This window comes from Rhinopithecus roxellana, chromosome 1 (assembly GCF_007565055.1).
Source record: "Rhinopithecus roxellana isolate Shanxi Qingling chromosome 1, ASM756505v1, whole genome shotgun sequence".
Classification (NCBI taxonomy): Eukaryota; Metazoa; Chordata; class Mammalia; order Primates; family Cercopithecidae; genus Rhinopithecus; species Rhinopithecus roxellana.
In genome coordinates, this window is record NC_044549.1 from 54,531,941 (window position 1) to 54,550,273 (window position 18,333).

Below are 18,333 nucleotides of genomic sequence, written 5' to 3' on the forward strand. Positions count from 1 at the left end.
TCCTTTCATGATTGCAGAGCTGTGCCCCTCTCACATATGCTCAACTTGTTTGTAACATTTAGATTAAGACACAAAGGAGGCTGTGTGCAGTGGCTCACGCCTGTAATCCCAGCACTTTGGGAGGCAGAGGCAGGAGGGTCACCTGAGCCCTGGAGTTTGAGACCAAACTGGGCAACATGGCAAAACTCGGTCTCTACAAAAAACACAAAAATTAGCCAGGTGTGGTGTCATGTACTTGTGGTCCCAGCTACTCTGGAGGCTGAGGTGGGAGGATCACCTGAGCCTGGGGAGGCTGAGGCTGCAGTGAGCAATGGTTGCACCACTGTACTCCAGCCTGGGTGACAGAGTAAGACCCAGGCTCAAAAAAAAAAAAAAAAAAAAAAGACACAAAGGGATGTTTGGTGCCAAGACATGAGGAATGCTTGATTCACCTGGCAATGTCTGGGATAAAGGACAGAATCACCACATGGGTCCCCAGATGACAAATAGCTCTGAGTTGACAGTGGGGGTCCCCCTGGAAGCCTCAATTGGAGGAAGCAGGTTGTTGCAGTTATGGACCAGGAAGGGCAAGGAGTATGTGCATGATCCACATCAACCGATGTGAGCACTCGCTCCCTGGAGTGTGGCTGGAGGCCCAGGCCCAGCACAGTGGCACAGATAGGCAGAGGTTGGGGCAAGAGAATACCACGTTTAGGAAAGCTGCTTGCGCATGCCTGCAGTTTAGCCTACGTTGGTGACCACATGGCTCCGACATGCAGTCCAGGCCAGGATGGACGGCCTGGGTGGATGTGGGATCCAAGCCACTCTCAGCTGTGCCCCTTGAGTAGGCTGCTGCATCTGTGTCCCTGTAATACGCCCCTACCACACCCATCACTTCAGGAGGCAAGACTCTGGGGCCACAGCCACATCAAGGCTAACAGGGATTGGAGGGAAGGGATTGACGTCTGGGACACAGGGGAGCCTGGTAAGAAGGGGTGATATGGATCCAGAAACCCCACTACTGGGTATACATCAAAGGGAGATGAAATCAGAATGTTCAAGAGATGTCTGCTTTCTCAGTTCACTGCAGCACTATTCACAAGATATGGAAGCACCCTGGTGTCCGCTGATAGATGAACGGATAGAGGTAATGTGGTGCATATAACAGAGTACCATTCAGCCTTAAAAAAGGAGGAAATCTTGTCATTTGTGAAAACATGGGTGAATATGGTACACATTATGCTAAGTGAAATAAGCCAGGCACAGAAAGACAAACACTGCATGATCTCACTTACATGTGGCACCTATAAAAGCTACCCTTATACAAGTAAAGAGTCAAATGCTGGTTACCATGGGCTGGGAGGAGAGGGACTGGGCAGATGTGGGTCAAAGAATACAAAATTTCAGTTAGACAGGAGGCATAAGTTCAGGGATCTTGTACAGCATGGTGACTATAGTTAACAACAACGTATTGTATCCTTGAAAAAAAGGAGTGATATGGGGTACCAGAGATATGCAGGACGATTGAAGATCACGGTCCAGCCTTGCAGGACCCCGGGGGACAGGGCGGGCACTCAGAGGCGGACCTCCAGCAGGTAGCGCAGGCGACACTGGCTCTCCTGGTAGATGAGGTACTCGCTCTGGGAGAATGTGGAGCTGCTGAACTCTGGGCAGGGCACAGGCTGGCCCTGGGGCACCACAACTCGCTGGCCATCCAGCTCCAGCTCTGTGTCCTGGGTTGGATCTGCAGGGCACAGCAAGAGCCAGGATGGCCCAGGGGTCACTGGTCCCTGGCCTTACGAGTAAGTCCTGCCCCCTATGCTCTCCACGTCTGTCACAGGGCCCACCTTGCCCACCTCCAAACCACTGCAGGGGCCGGGGCTTCTGCCTGTGGTGTCTGCCCCGACTTCTCTCTGGGAAACTCGTACTCATCCTTCAATGTTCAGTCAAGACTCCTCTCTTTGAAGCCCTCCGGGATGCCCAGGAATGATTTGTTGAACCAGTGGATATTTGTCAAATGATAAACTGAGTGACTGCAGGGAAGCTTCTTTTTGTCCCTCTTCCCAGCCCCCTCCCTGAAAATGTCCCAGCCCCTAGCTCAGCCCCACCTCTCTCCTTGGACTGTCCAGCTTCCAAGGACTCACCAGGCTCGGTGTGGCCTTGGGCAATGACACTGTCAAAGCCGGGAGGTGGGCTCTTCAAGCTGGGGTTGTCCGTGGTGATACGGTGCTCTCTGCCCAGGGCCACCTCACCCAGGAACATGTAGCCGATATGGTGGGCCCCACAGTTCATGCCAGTAACTGGAGAACACAGGGAGGCACCAGTGGGCAGCTCAGCCTTTCTCCTGCTGACCCACGGGGCCGCTCTCTGCTGCGATGTTATCCCTTCTGGCTTTGCTGCTCCAGCAAGAAAAGGCTCACTCTCCTCCAGCCGTCACTCCCTCCTTGTCCCGGCCCACTCCCTCCCACCTTACTGTGCTCCCTATGGCCAGGCCTCTGCACCCTCTGCTGTCCTTACCAAGGTCAGCAATGGCCTCCCAGTGACCAAACCCGGGGCAAAGGCTTTTCTCCCTGGCCTGCTCTGCTGACTTTGCTCCTGACCTCATCAGCCCCTACCTGGGACTTCCTCGCCCTGGCTCTCCTGAGCCCTCCACCCCGCCACTCTTTCCTAAGCTCCTCTGCCCTCCTGGTGGACCCCTTGCTGTTGGTGACCTCAGGCATTCTAGAACTTCAGCCCCATCTGTTCTGGGATGAATCCTTTGTCCTTGCTCTCTTGGCCAGCTGGCCTCCAATGATGAGGTCAACCTGGGCTGAGGAGCTGGTCTGGGGAGGTCATTTTGGTGAGGACACTCCTGGCCAGAAACTCAGAAGTCACTGGAGACAGCATTGACTCTTTCCCACACGCTCCCCATCCCACGTCCTACATGCACCTCTCATGGGCTCCCTCCCCTGCACCTCCCAGCCCTTGGGCCAGGCACCCATCATATCCAGCCTGGCTGAGAGCATGGCCTCCCTTCAGCCTCTGGCTGCTGCCCCTGTCTCCATAGCTGTAGCCACTGGGATCCTGCTACAGACAAGTCCAGCTAGGCTCACCATCACTTTCTGGATAAAGCCTCATCAATCGTTCTGTGCCCCTAACCCACCCTGCCCCCACTAGGCATTGCTCTGGGCTCCAGTATCAGGAAGTGTTTGGAAGCCCTGACCTGCCACATCCTCATATCCTCCCAGCCTCTCTGCCCATCCCCTTGCCTTGACATCTCCTCTTTTTTATTTTTATTTTTTTCAGATGGAGTCTGGCTCTGTCACACAGGCTAGAATGTGATCATAGCTCATGGCAGCCTTAAACTCGTGGACTCAAGCGCTCCTCCTGCCTCAGCCTCCTGAGTAGATGGAACTACAGGTGCGTGCCACCACACTTGGCTCAAAGGCTCCCCTTTTACCCCCTCCCAGGTCTGGTTGGTAAACCCATCCTATCTGTATCACCTCCCCCAGGAAGCCATCCCTGACCATCAGACACTTCCTCTAAGAACCCCACCGCCAAAGCCCAGGACAACCCACTGAGCACTATAGTCATTAACCATTAAAGGATTCCTCTCTTGGATTCACCATGAGCTTCCAGTGGGCAAGGACTGGGCCCAATCCACCTTAGTGCCAACCCTCCCAGGGCTTGGCCCAGAGGGGCACCTCACCATAGCCAGCTGACTTGCTGTTCTCTGAGGCAAAGTAGATTCCCTTGCCAACACGCCCACCAGAATGTGGCATAATGCGGAGCCCACTAGTGAGGATGGCGGCCACCACGGCCGTGTTGGTGCCATGCCACAGCAGCTTCCGATTACCCAATTTGGAGTGGGCCTGGAATCTGTCTTCCTGAGTGGAGAGAAAGTGAGAAATGGGAGTCCTGCCACCCAAGCACTCAGGTGCCTTGCCCTGCTGCTCAGAGGTGTGACCAAGGCCTAGCGCCCCTCTGCTTACTCACACGCACTCATGGCCGGCAGAAACTGACCAGAGCTGCTACACGATTTGCTAAGGGGCAGATAAGCCAAGGACATCTTCCTAAGGCACAGTGGTGATGGGGGAGGGGGTGGAGGAACCTCCCTCACCTCCCCGTCTCGGTTTACTTTCCAGACGTGTCGAAGAGTAGGGCACCTGTAGTTGCTGCCAGTCTGATCTAAGTAGGTCTGTATCACCTGTGGGGAGAGCAGAATCTGGTTGCCAGGGTGGGAGGCTCAGGAGCTAATCCCTTTCTTTTCTTTCTCCAGTCCCAAGCCCTCCTCAGGCCCTGGAGACACAAGAAGGGAAGGCTGAGGGTGAGTATTCCTCTGGGCACCTCAAGGGCAGGTGGGCAGAGGGACGGTGTCCACTGATAGCCTGGCCCCTCTATGGGGTCTAACTCACCTTGTACTCAGGTGCTCCAGAGTCTAGCAGCTGCAGCTGGCACTTGAGAAGCTGGTAGTGTCGGTCTAGGGGGTGCGGCACCTCCTCCACCATCTTCTCCTGCTCAGGGGCTGCCTGCAGGGCCTGGGCCAGCTCGATGTCTGCCAGCACCTAGGATGATGGGCCCTGGCAGCTTGTCTTCCCACTTGACCTCTGGACTCCCCTATCCTCTCTCACACAACTGGTACTGCAGCCACCCAAACTGTGTATCCACATCTCCCTTCCCACCCTATCTGTCTGCCTGGCCTTCCCCACCTGTCTGTCAGCCTGCCCAGGCAATCCATCCCTGTGGGCCTTCTCGGCTACCTGTACCTCATCTTGCTCGCCTAGGCTGTCTGTTCACTGCCCCACTGCCTGTCCACACCCCTGCCAGCCCTCACCAGGAGCATGTCCTTCTTGGCCTGCAGAAGCTCAGGGGAGTTGATGGGCGGGGGCTGGCTGCGGCCGAAGTTGTGCGGGATGACAGTGTAAAAGTGGGAGGACAGCTCCTCCAGGCTTTGGCCACCATCCGTGGGGCCTTTCAGGGCCTCCTCCAGAGCCTCCAAGGCCTCGAAGCCTCGTGCAATCTGTTGCTTGCTCAGCTTTCCCAGGGGCATCTTCTTCACATCTGGAGGGACAGGGGAGTGGGGACACTCAGCCCCACAGCCCTGCCACCCTGAAGCCCCTGCCACTCTGCCTGCCTCTCACCCCTCACCCAGATCCATGAGGGCCATGGTGTTCTTGAACATCTCCTTGCTGAAGATGTTAGTGATGAGCTTCTGCGTGGCTGGGTCCAGGGAGCAGGGCTGCACCTGCTTAGCCACAGTCCTCACTGGGCCTCCATCCACCTGAAGATAGAGGGCACATGTGGGCAGGAGCAGCTGGGCAGGGCGTGACACCAGACAGAGACCGGCCAGCCTGAGGCCAGAAGGGAGTTCTGTGGCTGAGGCTGCGCAGCTGGGCAGTGGCAAAGCCCAACCAACGGGGACTCTCCAACCAGTCCCCTCCCTCAGCCCAGGGCCCGCCCACCTTCCCTGGCCATCTCACCTTCACCACAGCTTCCTGGGCCTCATCTTCTCCCTGTACTTCGATAAGTGTATACTTGCCCGGGTGAGACACAAAGCTGTCCCGCTCTGCCCACTTGTTCTTGGTCTTTTCCCGAAATTTCTTCTCAAAGTCCTTCTTTGCATCTTCTAGCCTTGTGAAGTGGTTGATCTTCGACTGGCCTACCTCTCCCTGAAACCGACAGCCTTCAGGGGTATGTCCACCATCAACATTTGCTGGCCTGTGTGTTGGGCCAGGCCCTGTGCTGAGTGCCCCGGGACAGTTGGGTGTGCCCCCCCACTCAGTAGCTGTGGCCTTTTGGGGACCCTGTGGAGTATGTGCAGAGCAGGCGGGGCACTCACCACACGGCCCCAGCGGTTCCAGCAGGTGAAGCGGTGGCCATCTTGGAGCAGCTGCATGATGTAAAACTTGTTGTTGTTGTTCCCGATGTTGGTCTGGTTCAGGGTGCAGTCGTAGTCCTCATGCACCTGGGCCAGAGGGGAGGTGGGGGGCAGTCTGGTTGGGGTCAGATGGGGTGCCTGGCTGCACACCGAGAGGGCTCTGATGGGGACAGGAGTCCAACAGCAGTGGGAGTCAGAGGGACCCTGTCTTGGAAGCCTGGGTGGTCACTGCTCTTCCCTCGGGGATGTGGTGTGAGAGGACATGGCTAAACCCTGACATGGGGGTGTGGGGAGTTCAGGGGCACACAACTGGGCCCTGAATGGGGGAATCTGAGAGGGACATGGCTCTGCCCTGAGGGGACATGGGCGAGCACACAGGAGACTGATATAGTCAGAGCCTTTCCCTAAGTGTGGTGGGGGGAGGCCTGCATGGGGTCTGAAGGGCAGACGTGACCTGCCTGGACCTGATGGGACACAGCCCTGACGTCTAGGGTCAGGAGAACATGGCCTTGCTCTGGCGCTTACTGGGGGCATTTGGGCTCCAAAACCAGAACTGAGCCCTAAGGGGGTGGCCTGGGTGTGTTTGTGCTTATCAGCGGGCAGGCTCTGGGCCTGACTGGGGACTGCAGCTCACCTGGGTCTCAGGGTTGCTGCTGAGTGGACATGTTGGATCCACACGGATTATGTGTTTCTCTGCGGGCATGGCCTTGAGGGCCTCAGCGGTGGAGCGGAAGGGGTCCTCCTCCCTTCCCCCCTGCCGGCCCTTCTTCTCAGGGCCCTCAGTCTGTACCGGGCACTTCCGCTTTGGAGCCATGGCTGTCCTAGGGCACAGAGAGGCCCTTAGGCCTCCATGGTCTCCTCATCCCTAACGACCCACTCTCACTCCCCATCCCCGCCCTGGGTCAGCACAGCATCAACTTGCCCCACCCCAGGCTGGCCCTTCGGTGGCCTCCCACTGCATCCTCTGTCCACCCTGACAGCATTCCCAGTCCCAGACCACACCCGGCTATTTGTCACTCAGAAACGCCCCTTTCCCCAGTCCCAAGTGCAAGATTAGGACTCTGTCCAGTCTGCCCACTCGGGTCAACAGGGTCTGCCTGGCTCCCTACCCTCTCCAGCTCACCTGGGTGTCCTGAGGGGTAGGGAAAGTGAAAGAAGGATCTCTGTCTTCCACTTCAGGGCTCCTCCCACTGTGTCAGCTAGTTCAGCCCTGGCATGGTTGCCGGGCTGAGTCACCGAGCTATGGGGGAGGGTGGGCAGAGGCTCCTGGGAGCAGGATTCTTGGGGCCAGATTTATCCTCCCGGAGCTTAGAATCCAGTGCTGGGAAGGCCAGGCTGGTCCTTCCCAATAGACTCAAGAGTTCTGAGGAGCCAGAACTCCAGATCAGTGGTCTTGAACTGCCAGAGGGCAAAGGCCAGTCCCACCAGGACTTGCCCTGCCCTGCCCTGCCCTGCGGAGGGCTGTGGGCAGGACCGTAGGACACTCACCTAAGAAAAGCAGGGACATGGGAGAGGTCTTGGCTGCCACCCCACCTGGTTGTGTGCGCCAACCTGGGCAGTTCCAGGTCTAACAACTCTCTATGAGCCTTAGGAGTGAATTAGGGAGGGAATTCCCCAACAATCGCCAGAGGCCGGGGATGAGCTTGTGTGGGGAATTAGACATCGGCTATTTGGCCACCAGTGTGGTGAAGCAGAGGCTGGGGCAGGCCGAGTCAGGCGACCAGTCCCACGGACGGGTGGACACTCGATCTGGCATATCCAAGGCCAGGGCAGTCGCATCCGTAGCGCTGCTCCGGTGGCCGGGGCCTGCAGCACGCATCTGCCAGTCGCCCAGTGACGTTGGGCCCGGGTAACGACGCAGCCTCCCTCTCCCCGGGGCTGCTTGGATCCCCGCTGGGTCTAGTGCCGGGCTGCCCAAGGAGGGGAGGAGTCACGCTCTAGAACGCGAAAGGACTCCGCGTCTCTGGCGCCCCCCAGCGGCCAAGGCGCGCAAACACAGAGAAGGCTCTTCCTCCGACTTCGAAGTCGGCCAGCAGCAGAGCGCAAGCGCCACAGCTTCAGGCCGGAAGCGCCCGGGAGATGCGGGCTTCCTACTCGAGCCTGGTGCGGGAGCCTAGGAACTTCAGGAGGCGGGGCCACAAGCGTGCATCCTATGGGTGCTTGGGGGCGAGGCAGAGCCTGCCTAAGGACCCAATGGAGCAGTAGGAGGCGGGGCCCGGCGGGCGGTGGAAGCCTATCAGGACGCGGGGTCTTGCCATGCGGCTGGGGAGCTGGGAGGGTTCAGCTGCCACGTGAGTTCCCCGGCGGCTGCTGCTACACACCTGGTGGGCAGCATGTCGGCAACGGCTGGAGCTCGTAAGCGGGGAAAGCCGGCCTCTGGGGCCGGGGCTGGCGCGGGGGCCGGCAAGCGGCGGCGAAAGGTGAGCATGGCGCTTCTGAGGCCCGCGGTCAGCCCTGCTACTGGGACAACCGTCATCCCATCCAGGGGACCTGGGTCCGGGCCCTTCCCCCAGGATCCCTGCTGGACTCAGCTTCGTCCCTCTCTCCGCGGGCCAAATCCTAGAAAGCCGTGCGCTTAACCCGGGAGCCACCGCCTTTCCCAGTTCTGGGGTTCTGAGGGACCCGAGGGGGCCCTTGGTCATGCCAGCGTGGTCGGGACCCCTAACCAAAGAAAGGACCGTATAATTCCCAGGCCGACTCTGCGGGGAACAGGGGCAAATCCAAGGGTGGCGGCAAAATGAATGAGGAGATCTCCAGCGACTCTGAGAGCGAGAGGTGAGCTATTCTTTTGCACGTAGTGGGAGGGAAAACTGAGGCCCATGGTGTATGGAAGACTCAGTGAGTCCGAGCAGAGCTGCGCCTAGAACCCAAGACTCTGGCCCTTGGCTCTGAGATCGTGGCTCTTTCCTTTAGTTTCTGGTCCTGCAGTCTCGTTTCTGCGAGGTCTCTGGGTGGGAAGGACCCTAGGCCCCAATCCGAGGCCATTGAGACCTCCTTAGTCTTTGGCAGGGACTGGACTGATTGTGAAATTGCAGGAAAACAGAACAAAGCTGTCAAGTATTTCTTGCATCTCTCTTCCCTTGCCAGTTTTCCTGCAATTTCACAATTACTGGACTCCCCGTCTCTTAACGCGCCAGGCACTGTCTTTACTGTTGGAAATGCAGAGATAGGCAGGCAGGTGAAGAGAGTGTGTTGTAGTGAGATGTGTATTTTATAGTTGTGTGTTCTGGGAACAGAGGAGGGACTTTTAAATAGCGTCTTGAGAGATGAGGAGGAGTCTTTCACGGAGAGGTAGGGAAGGCCTTCAGGGAACAGCAAAGGTAGGCAGGCAGGTGAAGACAGTGTTGTGGTGAGATGTGTATCTTATAGCTGTGTGTTCTGGGAACAGAGGAGGGACATTTAAATAGGGTCTTGAGAGATGAAGAGGAGTCTGTCATGGAGAGGTAGGGAAGGCATTCAGGGATCAGAGGAAAGTCTGAGGTGTAAGTGTGCCAGAATGGGCACTAGGAAAGAAGGAAGGGGGCTGGGCCTGGTAACTCACGCCTGTAATCGCAGCACTTTGGGAGGCCAAGGTGGGAGAATTGCTTGAGGTCGGGAGTTTGAGACCAGCCTGGGCAACATAGCGAGATCTTGTCTGTACAAAGATAAAAAAAGTTAGCTGGGTATGGTGGTCTGCACCTGTAGTCCCAACTACTCGGGAGGCTAAGGTTGGGGGATCCCTTCCTAGGAAGTTGAAGCTGCAGTGAACTATGATCATGCACTGCTCTCCAGTCTGGGTGACAGAGCAAGACCTTGTCTCTAAAAAACACACACACACACAAAAACAGGAGGGCTGGTCATAGGTGCATGCAAATTGTAGAGGGCTTTGAATGCCTCCCTCATTTCTGCAAGTGATGGGTGTGGTTGCTTGCAGGATTTCAAAGGGTCAGGCAAGGGGTCAGGCCTGACCCTGTGGGTGGGAGGCTCTTGGACCAGAGAATCCTAGTGCCTTCCCTGTGAGCTGACTTTAGAACCTCTCTTCTAAGATTGAGTATGTGTTGCCTTAATTTGCTCACAGAAAGACTTAATGTACTTTTTTTGTTTTTGTTTTTGAGGCAGTCTCACTCTGTTGCCCAGGCTGGAGTGCAGTGGTGTGATCTTGGCTTACTGTAACCTCTGCTTCCCAGGTTCAAGTGGTTCTTCTGCCTCAGCCACCTGAGTAGCTGAGATTATAGGCCTGCACCACCATGCCTGGCTAATTATGTATGTTTAGTAGAGATGGAGTTTCACCATGTTGGCCAGGCTGGTCTCAAATTCCTGACCTCAAGTGATCCACCCACCTTAGCCTCCTAGAGTGCTGGTATTATAGGCGTGAGCCACCACACCCATCCATTAATGTATTTTTCTTAATCCAAAGGTTATTGTGGGTGAGTGTGTGACAGACTAGTGTGGCTAAGTGCTTTTAAATATTTTTAGAATGTTGTGTTGTGAAGTGTGTTAGATACAGAAGAATGAACGAGATGTATTTGTACTACAGAGAGTAGTGGTAAATTGGTGAATCTCTGTACACTTACCACTTAGGTTAAGAACTAGAACATTTGCAGAAACTTAGAACCCCCAACTGTCATTCCTAACTTGAGTTAATCATTTTTTTGGTTTCTTTGCTCTTCTTTTAAAAAATTAGTATTTTCCATTTAGGTATAGTTTACATACAGTACCATTCACTTTTTAAAGTTATAGTTCAGTGAATTTTGACAAACACACACAGTCCTGTGACCACCGCTACCCTGAAGATAAAGGGTTTTATCACCCTCCAAAATTCCTCCTGCTCCTTCGTAGTCAGCCCCTCTCCCTCTCCCCCAGTCTCTGCTAACCACTGCCCCTGGAGTCGTGCATTTTCTAGCATATCCTGTAAATGGAATCATAGTGTGTCTTCCCTTGCGTTTCTTTAGCGTTCTGCCTCATGCGTATGAATCCTTCAACAATAGATTGATTGGTGTGGTGAAACTGAGTAGAAGTCTGAAGTTAACACAGGTCTCTTGGCTGTGTAAGGGAAGGGCAGCACCAGCCCTGTTGGCTGAAGGCTTGCCAGGCACAGGGCACTGAATTATTTCTGGGGCATGGTCCAGCTTTGGCTTTGCTGAGAGTTTTCGAGGTCCCTTCTGGGGAAGTCAGGGGCAGGATTACAAGTGAGTCCTGGGAAACCCGGTTAGGGGAGTGGACAGAGACTAGATGTCTGCAGGCACATGATCAGAGGGAATGGGCTGCCCTGGATTCTCTGCATCTGAGTGCCCATGACCTACCCCCAGCTCCCAGGAGCAGGTCAAAGCAGGACCTATCTTTGAGTGAAGTGAGTACTCTCAGCTGGTCACGAGGGCTGGGTCATGGAAGGGAAAGCAGTACCTTCACCAGTAAGGGTCAATCCCCAAACGGTCAAGGTTCACTTGAAACCTTGTTCCCAGGGTAAAGGATGGTGCTGTGGTGATGACAGTCCTGGTGTGTCTGCCTGGTGGATCCATGGATCTGATCGAGACTGCCCCCGTCATGTCTGGGGATGGTGTCATCTTTTCTGCTCTCTGTGTCGCATCTCTGGTTTCTGGTATCCCTTCCCTTCTCTTTCCAAGTTTACCCTCTTATTTGGGGAGCACATCCTCTATCCTTCTTAAGAAAGAGGGAGAAAGTTCTGTGGCACTTTGCATACGTGGCAGTGTCGTCGTTGATTGTTTGACTGGGTATGGCATTTTAGGGGTCAGTGTATTCCTTCAAAGGTTTGTGTGTGAGGCTCCTTTGTCTTATTCTCAATATTGCTGTTGAGATGCCCGAGCATGTTGGTTCCTGACTCTTTGTATGTGACCTGATTTCTTTTGGAAGCCTGGTTTCTCTTGGAAGCCTCCTCTTTCCCCCAGAGTTGAGAGTCTTTAGTGATCTCTTTGGGATTTGGGTCTGTTTCCCCCCCTACGTGGGGCACTGAGTGGGGCCTTTTAGTTTGGGGAGTCACATCCTTCAGTTTTCTGCTGTGTAGTCACCGGCCATGTGGGCTGGCAGGGAATGGGAAAGGTTGGATGGCAGGGCGAGCATTCAGAAGGCACGATCCTAGTGGCCACAGGAACAAGGTGAGCCCCTCAGACCCAGCCCCTTCCTGCCCAAAGCCTAGCTCCAAGGAAGCCTGAAGAGGAGGAGGAAGAGCTGGAGGAAACTGCACAGGAAAAGAAGCTGCGCTTGGCCAAGCTCTACCTAGAGCAGCTCCGTCAGCAAGGTGAGCCAGTGGGCAGGCTAGTCATGGGCAGGGCTTGTGCCTGTGCTGTTCTGCTGCCCGCTGCTGCAACCCCAGCCACTTGATGGGTGACTGACATGGGTTTCCAGTGGGTACCCGGGCTGTCAGTGCTGGCTGCTCTGTGGGGGTGGCCAGGAGCTCTCATGGGCCTCCTGGGGAGCCTGCAGGGGGCTGATCCGATAAGTAAAGGCAGGAGGAAACCCTCCAGCCCGCCCTCCCCTCTGCTGAGGCAGCTGGAGCTTCCCACATCACCCTGCCCTGCGGCAGTGGGATGGAAGGGGAAAGAGGCATCTCAGCCTCAGTTTACTTGGTCTGGTCTGTCCTGCGCAGAGGAGGAGAAGGCTGAGGCCCGTGCATTTGAGGAGGATCAGGTGGCAGGGCGCCTGAAGGAGGATGTGGTAAGTGGAGGGAGAGTTGGGGAGGGCGGGGGTGGAGCTGATCTGCTCCCAGGGTCTCATCCATTTCTTCTCCGTGCAGCTCGAGCAGAGGGGCAGGCTGCAGAAGTCGGTGGCAAAGGAGGTGAGTAGGCATGGTACTTCGGTACAAGGTTAGAGGGAGTTGGGGACCCCACCTGGGCTGGTGGGCAGGTGGCTCAGTGTGGGCTCAGTGTGTGGGAGTCTTTGCCCTGGAACTTGGTGGACACTTGGGCCTATCCGGTCAGGGAAGGAGCTGGTCCTTGTAGCCTTGGGTCTTGTTTTCCTTCTGGCCTGGGTAGGAAAGGCCAAGACTGCGTGGTGGGGTTGGTGGAGTGGTGCCTTTATGCCACTCCCGCAGTGACCCAGCACCTGTCTGCCCAGATCCAGGCCCCAGCCTCAGCTGACATTCGTGTTTTACGGGGGCACCAGCTCTCTGTCACATGTTTGGTCATCACCCCCGATGACTCGGCCATCTTCTCTGCCGCCAAAGACTGCACCATCATTAAGTGTGAGTGAGTGCCTGGGAGGGGCTGCAGCCCTCAGGGAAAATCTGGGAGGGCCGGTCAGGGCAGCGGGAGTGATCCACGGCAGGCTGAGCCCTGAAGTGGAGAAGTCTCTGGAAGCAGGTTTGCTGCCCTAGAGGTGCTCTCTGGGTGACAGTGGAAGCTGCTGCCCAGCAGCAGGGCTTATGAGCTCCCTGTCCCTAGTGACCTTCTGGCAAAGTCAGGAAGATGATTTAATGGGAATTAATGCCGCAGGTGGGTGGTTGGACTAGAAGACATTTGAGGCTGTGCAGTCCTTGGATTGAGTGCTCGGTCCTCCTGCGTTCCCATCTGTTGCTGGCTGAGCAGTTCCTTCTCCACCCGCTGTAGTAACAGGAGAGCTCACACCATCAATCCCAAAGCCCTTGTGCATCTCTTCTCTTCTTTGGGCTTCATGGCTGCTGTTTGGCACTAATGTCCCTCTTCATAGATGAGGAAACTGAGGCAGCTTGTCCGGAGGCTCATGGTGGCTGAGCCAGGTCTTCTGGCGGAGTCTGGGACCTTTGCCATGGCTCTTCTTTCCATGCTGCCCCTTGAGGGAGGTTACCAGCCAGCCCTAGTCCCCCATCCCAGTAGTTTCTCCCCCATCCCCAATGGCAGGGAGCGTGGAGAGTGGACGGAAGCTTCATGTGATTCCTCGAGCCAAGAAGGGTGCCGAGGGAAAACCCTCTGGCCACAGCAGCCATGTCCTCTGCATGGCCATCTCCTCCGACGGCAAGTACCTTGTAAGGCCAGGTTGGCCCTGGGGGCAGGTGGGAGGTCTGGTGCACGGTGGGTGCCTGTGGTCATTGTGTTCATCCCTGCAGGCCTCGGGTGACCGCAGCAAGCTCATTCTCATTTGGGAGGCCCAGAGCTGCCAGCACCTGTACACCTTCACAGGACACCGGGATGCAGTGTCGGTGAGGAGCTGGGTCTACCCCAGTGGATCTTTAGCGGGCACATGCTAGTGTTCTAGGCTCAGTGCTGGCTTCTGGGGTCCCCGTCCTCAGAGAACCTGCATCCTGGGGTAGCGAGTGGGTAGTGAGTGGTGCTGTAAAGTACATAAATGGTCTAGAGGGATGGAGAGGAGCTGGGGGAGACCAGGCTGAGCTTGCTCAGGAATCAGGGAGGGCCTTGAGAAGCTGCCTCTGGGCGGGGTGTGGTGGCTTTTGCCTATAATCCTAGGACTTTGGGAGGCCGAGATGGAGGATCATTTGAGCCCAGGAGATGGAGGCTGCAGTGAGCTATGATCGCACCACTGCACTCCAACCTGAGCAATACAGCTGGGCTGCACAAAAGTGCCTCACAGGACATGCTACATGGCTTGCTTTTTGGGAAGTCCTCCCTGGGCCTGAACTGTCTCTTGCCTGCTGTAGTCCAGGTCCCCTTTGTCCTCTCCCCATGCACCCTTAGGGGCTGGCGTTCCGCAGAGGCACCCACCAGCTCTACAGCACATCGCACGATCGCTCCGTGAAGGTGTGGAATGTGGCGGAGAACTCCTACGTGGAGACACTGTGAGTGTGTATGGGAGAGGGTATGTGGATGGCGTGGGAGAGGGTGTGTGAGTGTGTATGGGAGAGGGTATGTGGATGGCGTGGGAGAGGGTGTGTGAGTGTATGGGAGAGGGTATGTGGATGGCGTGGGAGAGGGTGTGTGAGTGTATGGGAGAGGGTATGTGGATGGCGTGGGAGAGGGTGTGTGAGTGTATGGGAGAGGGTATGTGGATGGCGTGGGAGAGGGTGTGTGAGTGTGTATGGGAGAGGGTATGTGGATGGCGTGGGAGAGGGTGTGTGAGTGTATGGGAGAGGGTATGTGGATGGCGTGGGAGAGGGTGTGTGAGTGTATGGGAGGGTATGTGGATGGCGTGGGAGAGGGTGTGTGAGTGTATGGGAGAGGGTATGTGGATGGCGTGGGAGAGGGTGTGTGAGTGTGTATGGGAGAGGGTATGTGGATGGCGTGGGAGAGGGTGTGTGAGTGTGTATGGGAGAGGGTATGTGGATGGCGTGGGAGAGGGTGTGTGAGTGTATGGGAGAGGGTATGTGGATGGCGTGGGAGAGGGTGTGTGAGTGTGTATGGGAGAGGGTATGTGGATGGCGTGGAGAGGGTGTGTGAGTGTGTATGGGAGGGGTATGTGGATGGCGTGGGAGAGGGTGTGTGAGTGTATGGGAGAGGGTATGTGGATGGCGTGGGAGAGGGTGTGTGAGTGTGTATGGGAGAGGGTATGTGGATGGCGTGGGAGAGGGTGTGTGAGTGTGTATGGGAGAGGGTATGTGGAGGGCGTGGGAGAGGGTGTGTGAGTGTACGTGCTGAGTTCACGCAGTACCCCATCCTGCTGTGTCTGGCCCTCCAGCTTTGGACACCAGGACACAGTGGCTGCTCTGGATGCCTTGAGCCGGGAGTGCTGTGTGACGGCTGGGGGCCGGGATGGGACTGTACGTGTGTGGAAGATCCCCGAGGAGTCCCAGCTTGTCTTCTATGGCCACCAGTAAGGTGGCCTGCCGTGCCAGTGGGGGCTACATGGGTTGGGGGTGGGCTTGGGCCACGCCCCTCACAGCCCCTTTCTTCAGGGGCTCCATCGACTGCATCCACCTAATCAATGAGGAGCACATGGTGTCTGGCGCGGACGATGGGTAAGAGCTCCTTTGGATGTCTCTGGCCACGGCTTCTGCTCCCGAGCGCTGGCTGCCCATGGGGCCCTGAGCTTGCCTCAGGGCACCCCCAGTGGGGGAGCTGTTGTAACTTCTTTTCATAGATGAGGATGCTGAGGCAGAGAGCTCAGATGACCTTGTCTGGGCTGTGTGCTGTTGATCCCTTCCTGTCATGTGGCCTTTCTTCTTTATTTTTAGAATTAAAAAAAATTTTCTGTGGGTACTTAGGTATATGTATTTATGGGGTACTTGAGATGTTTTGATACAGCATGCAGTACGTAATAATCACGTCATGGGAAATGGGGTACCCATCCCCTCAAGCATTAATCCTTTGTGTTACACGTGTGGCCTTTTCTGCCTCTGGCCCCCTCACTGCTGTATTCCCTCCCTGTCTACAGCTCTGTGGCCTTGTGGGGCCTCTCCAAGAAGCGACCACTTGCCCTGCAGCGTGAAGCTCACGGGCTGCGGGGAGAGCCAGGCCTGGAGCAACCCTTCTGGATATCATCGGTGGCAGCCGTCCTCAACACAGATCTCGTGGCTACAGGTGGGTGCCCTGAGAGGCAGGGAGGAGGGGTCGCCGGGTGGGCCGGTGCGGGGGTTGCTCACTGTTCTCGTCTCCCCAGGCTCCCACAGCTCCTGCGTGCGGCTTTGGCAGTGTGGGGAAGGCTTCCGGCAGCTTGACCTTCTCTGCGACATTCCCCTGGTGAGTAAGTAGGCTTGAATGCTCAGCCTGTCTCTGCCACACTGCTGAGGCCCCTGGAATTAGCTCTTTAAGGTCTGTCTTCCTGCCAGAAGGGAACCTTCTCAGGGCAGGGCCAGCTCGTAGCACAGGGCCTGGCAGGAACCCTCCTCACTTTCCCCGCTCTGCTCTGCTTCCTATCCTAGGCCCTGTCCAGGGTGCTGGGGTACAAGTCAGGAGCAGCATGGGCAGAGGCATGGAGACCTGGCCCTGTGATGGGTTCTGCACCGCTGGTGCCAGATTGGGTGCCAGGCTAGAGCATGTGGACCCTACTGTCCACACTCGGGTGACCTGGGGGAGGGTGGCAGGATCTGTCAGTGATGTGTGCTGAGAATGCAGGGTCTAGGTCAATGGGGACAGTCATGGGGTCTCCAGGGCCCCACCACCAGGAGCCAGCCTCAGGCCATACTTGGTGTACACTGCCTCCTTCATCCTCACAAACTCACTGCTAGCCCTGTGCTCTGCTTACCCCCATCTCGCAGATGTGGAGGCTGAGGCCCCAACAGGTGAAGGACTGGCCTGTGTCACCAGGTGGCAGGAGGCAGAGCAGGGATTTAACCCAGGCCTGGTAAGGCCTGGCCCTTGACTGTGATGCTGAGGACGGTGGTGGAGGGGCATTCTAATGTCTTTCTGTGTTGTCTCTCTCTCTGCTCAGGTGGGTTTTATCAACAGCCTCAAGTTCTCCAGCTCTGGGGACTTCCTAGTGGCTGGGGTGGGGCAAGAGCACAGGTACGTGTGGCCCTCAAGGGTTCAGGTAAGGTGGTGCAGGCTGGACAGCTGGGTGGAAATGGGGTGGAGACTGGGCCGAGTCTCAACTGCTTCTTGCGCTATCTGCAGGCTTGGCCGATGGTGGAGAATCAAAGAGGCTCGGAATTCTGTCTGCATCATACCACTCCGCAGGGTCCCTGTACCCCCAGCTGCTGGTTCCTGACACTCTTACCCTCCTTATTTAAGTCCTTCCCAGGCCATGCCCCACCCTCTTTGTATTAAAAGCCTCCTCTTTTGGGCCTTGTCTCTTGTAGCTTCTTGGCAGGAGGTGGGGTGGGATTGCATCAGGGACTGGGTGGGAGGCGGCCTGGGGAGGGACAGGACTCCAGCAGTCTCCTAGCTCTGCCCCTCTGCTAGCCTGAGGGCTGTTATCCTTTTCCAAAGAACTTGGGATGGAGACCTCAACTGGCTCCTGGCTTCTGGTCCCTGTGTGTCCTGCACGACCTCATCAGGCTAGCTGCCCACCACTGCTCTTGGGTGGTTGGAGTCAGAAGCTACTCACCCCTCAGCTCAGAAGCCATGGCTTGTAAGGGCTGGCGCAGGGGTCAGGACTGGGCTTTAGACAGGACCTGCATGTCAAACTGGCTTGGCTTCCTCTCCCAGGTCAGGTCAGGAAGCTGGAGGGGACAGACTGCCCCTGAGGTGGGGGGGTCGGGAGTGGGAGTGTGAATGGGACCCTGGACCGTAGGCTTACTGTTTGGAGACAGGGGTCCAAGTTGGGAAGAGCTCTGTCTTTGGTCTGAATGTCAGAACCAGGCTACAGTGCTCATCACAGCCAGGACCTACCTGCCAGGCAAGCGAGTCAAAGGAATGTTCACTCTCTCTGATTTCACCGAGTGGGTTGCTCCCTCCTGCTGTGGGGTGAAGCCAGTGAGGAGGAGGCAGAGGTGGACTGGAGGTGTAGAGGCACAGTGAGGTTCCTTCCTGTCAGGAAAAAGGAGAAGAGGGTATTAAGGGAAAGCCCTGTGCCCATGGGGCCCTGAACCTGTGAAGGAGTGGTACGGTCCCCTGAGAGATGAAGCCACATCTTCATCTTGACCCCATGCTCACGAGGCCTCCCCCTCAGACTGCCTGCAGTTAACCTGGGGCCAGAGGGGTCAGGTTCAGGTTGAGCCTCTGAAAAATCATTTTTTTTTTTTTGAGACGGAGTTT

At 56.5% G+C, this 18,333-nt stretch overlaps 2 protein-coding genes across 4 annotated transcripts; one reads left to right on the top strand and one right to left on the bottom strand.

Annotated features, from left to right (window-relative positions):
• Window positions 1-1,161: 1,161 nt before the first annotated feature.
• On the bottom strand, window positions 1,162-7,690 carry PARP3 (poly(ADP-ribose) polymerase family member 3). 3 transcript variants are annotated; one of them, XM_030933992.1, is made up of 11 exons: window positions 6,960-7,690; window positions 6,471-6,657; window positions 5,798-5,923; window positions 5,439-5,627; window positions 5,107-5,239; window positions 4,793-5,019; window positions 4,374-4,523; window positions 4,079-4,165; window positions 3,668-3,845; window positions 2,124-2,279; window positions 1,162-1,723 (listed from the first exon to the last, which is right to left on the bottom strand). In XM_030933992.1, exons 2-11 carry the CDS (start codon window positions 6,648-6,650, stop codon window positions 1,554-1,556), a joined length of 1,596 nt encoding a protein of 531 aa, XP_030789852.1. In that variant the 5' UTR covers window positions 6,651-6,657; window positions 6,960-7,690; the 3' UTR covers window positions 1,162-1,553. The 3 variants fall into 3 exon arrangements, with proteins under 3 accessions (XP_030789852.1, XP_010363355.2, XP_010363357.1); XM_010365053.2 differs by having other exon boundaries at window positions 6,471-6,652; window positions 7,325-7,339; XM_010365055.2 differs by having other exon boundaries at window positions 6,471-6,652; window positions 6,960-7,005.
• A 257-nt stretch (window positions 7,691-7,947) lies between these two features.
• RRP9 (ribosomal RNA processing 9, U3 small nucleolar RNA binding protein) lies at window positions 7,948-17,420 on the top strand. Its single transcript, XM_030934175.1, has 15 exons — window positions 7,948-8,256; window positions 8,529-8,611; window positions 11,965-12,071; window positions 12,420-12,487; window positions 12,567-12,608; window positions 12,887-13,013; window positions 13,648-13,772; window positions 13,854-13,946; window positions 14,440-14,540; window positions 15,377-15,511; window positions 15,594-15,656; window positions 16,073-16,218; window positions 16,298-16,377; window positions 17,069-17,142; window positions 17,251-17,420. Exons 1-15 carry the CDS (start codon window positions 8,170-8,172, stop codon window positions 17,342-17,344), a joined length of 1,425 nt encoding a protein of 474 aa, XP_030790035.1. The 5' UTR covers window positions 7,948-8,169; the 3' UTR covers window positions 17,345-17,420.
• Window positions 17,421-18,333: the final 913 nt, after the last annotated feature.

What these genes read in the sequence shown, in the direction of transcription:
- PARP3 (XM_030933992.1), bottom strand. Translation starts at nt 6,650, where the DNA reads ATGGCTCCAAAGCGGAAGTGCCCGGTACAGACTGAGGGCCCTGAGAAG. An exon ending in GGAACCGCTGGGGCCGTGTG is followed by an intron (nt 5,628 to 5,797) that starts GTGAGTGCCCCG and finishes TGTCGGTTTCAG; the next exon opens with GGAGAGGTAGGCCAGTCGAA. An exon ending in CCAAGGCCACACCGAGCCTG is followed by an intron (nt 1,724 to 2,123) that starts GTGAGTCCTTGG and finishes TGTGCCCTGCAG; the next exon opens with ATCCAACCCAGGACACAGAG.
- RRP9 (XM_030934175.1), top strand. Translation starts at nt 8,170, where the DNA reads ATGTCGGCAACGGCTGGAGCTCGTAAGCGGGGAAAGCCGGCCTCTGGG. An exon ending in GACACCGGGATGCAGTGTCG is followed by an intron (nt 13,947 to 14,439) that starts GTGAGGAGCTGG and finishes ATGCACCCTTAG; the next exon opens with GGGCTGGCGTTCCGCAGAGG. An exon ending in CTTGTCTTCTATGGCCACCA is followed by an intron (nt 15,512 to 15,593) that starts GTAAGGTGGCCT and finishes CCCTTTCTTCAG; the next exon opens with GGGCTCCATCGACTGCATCC.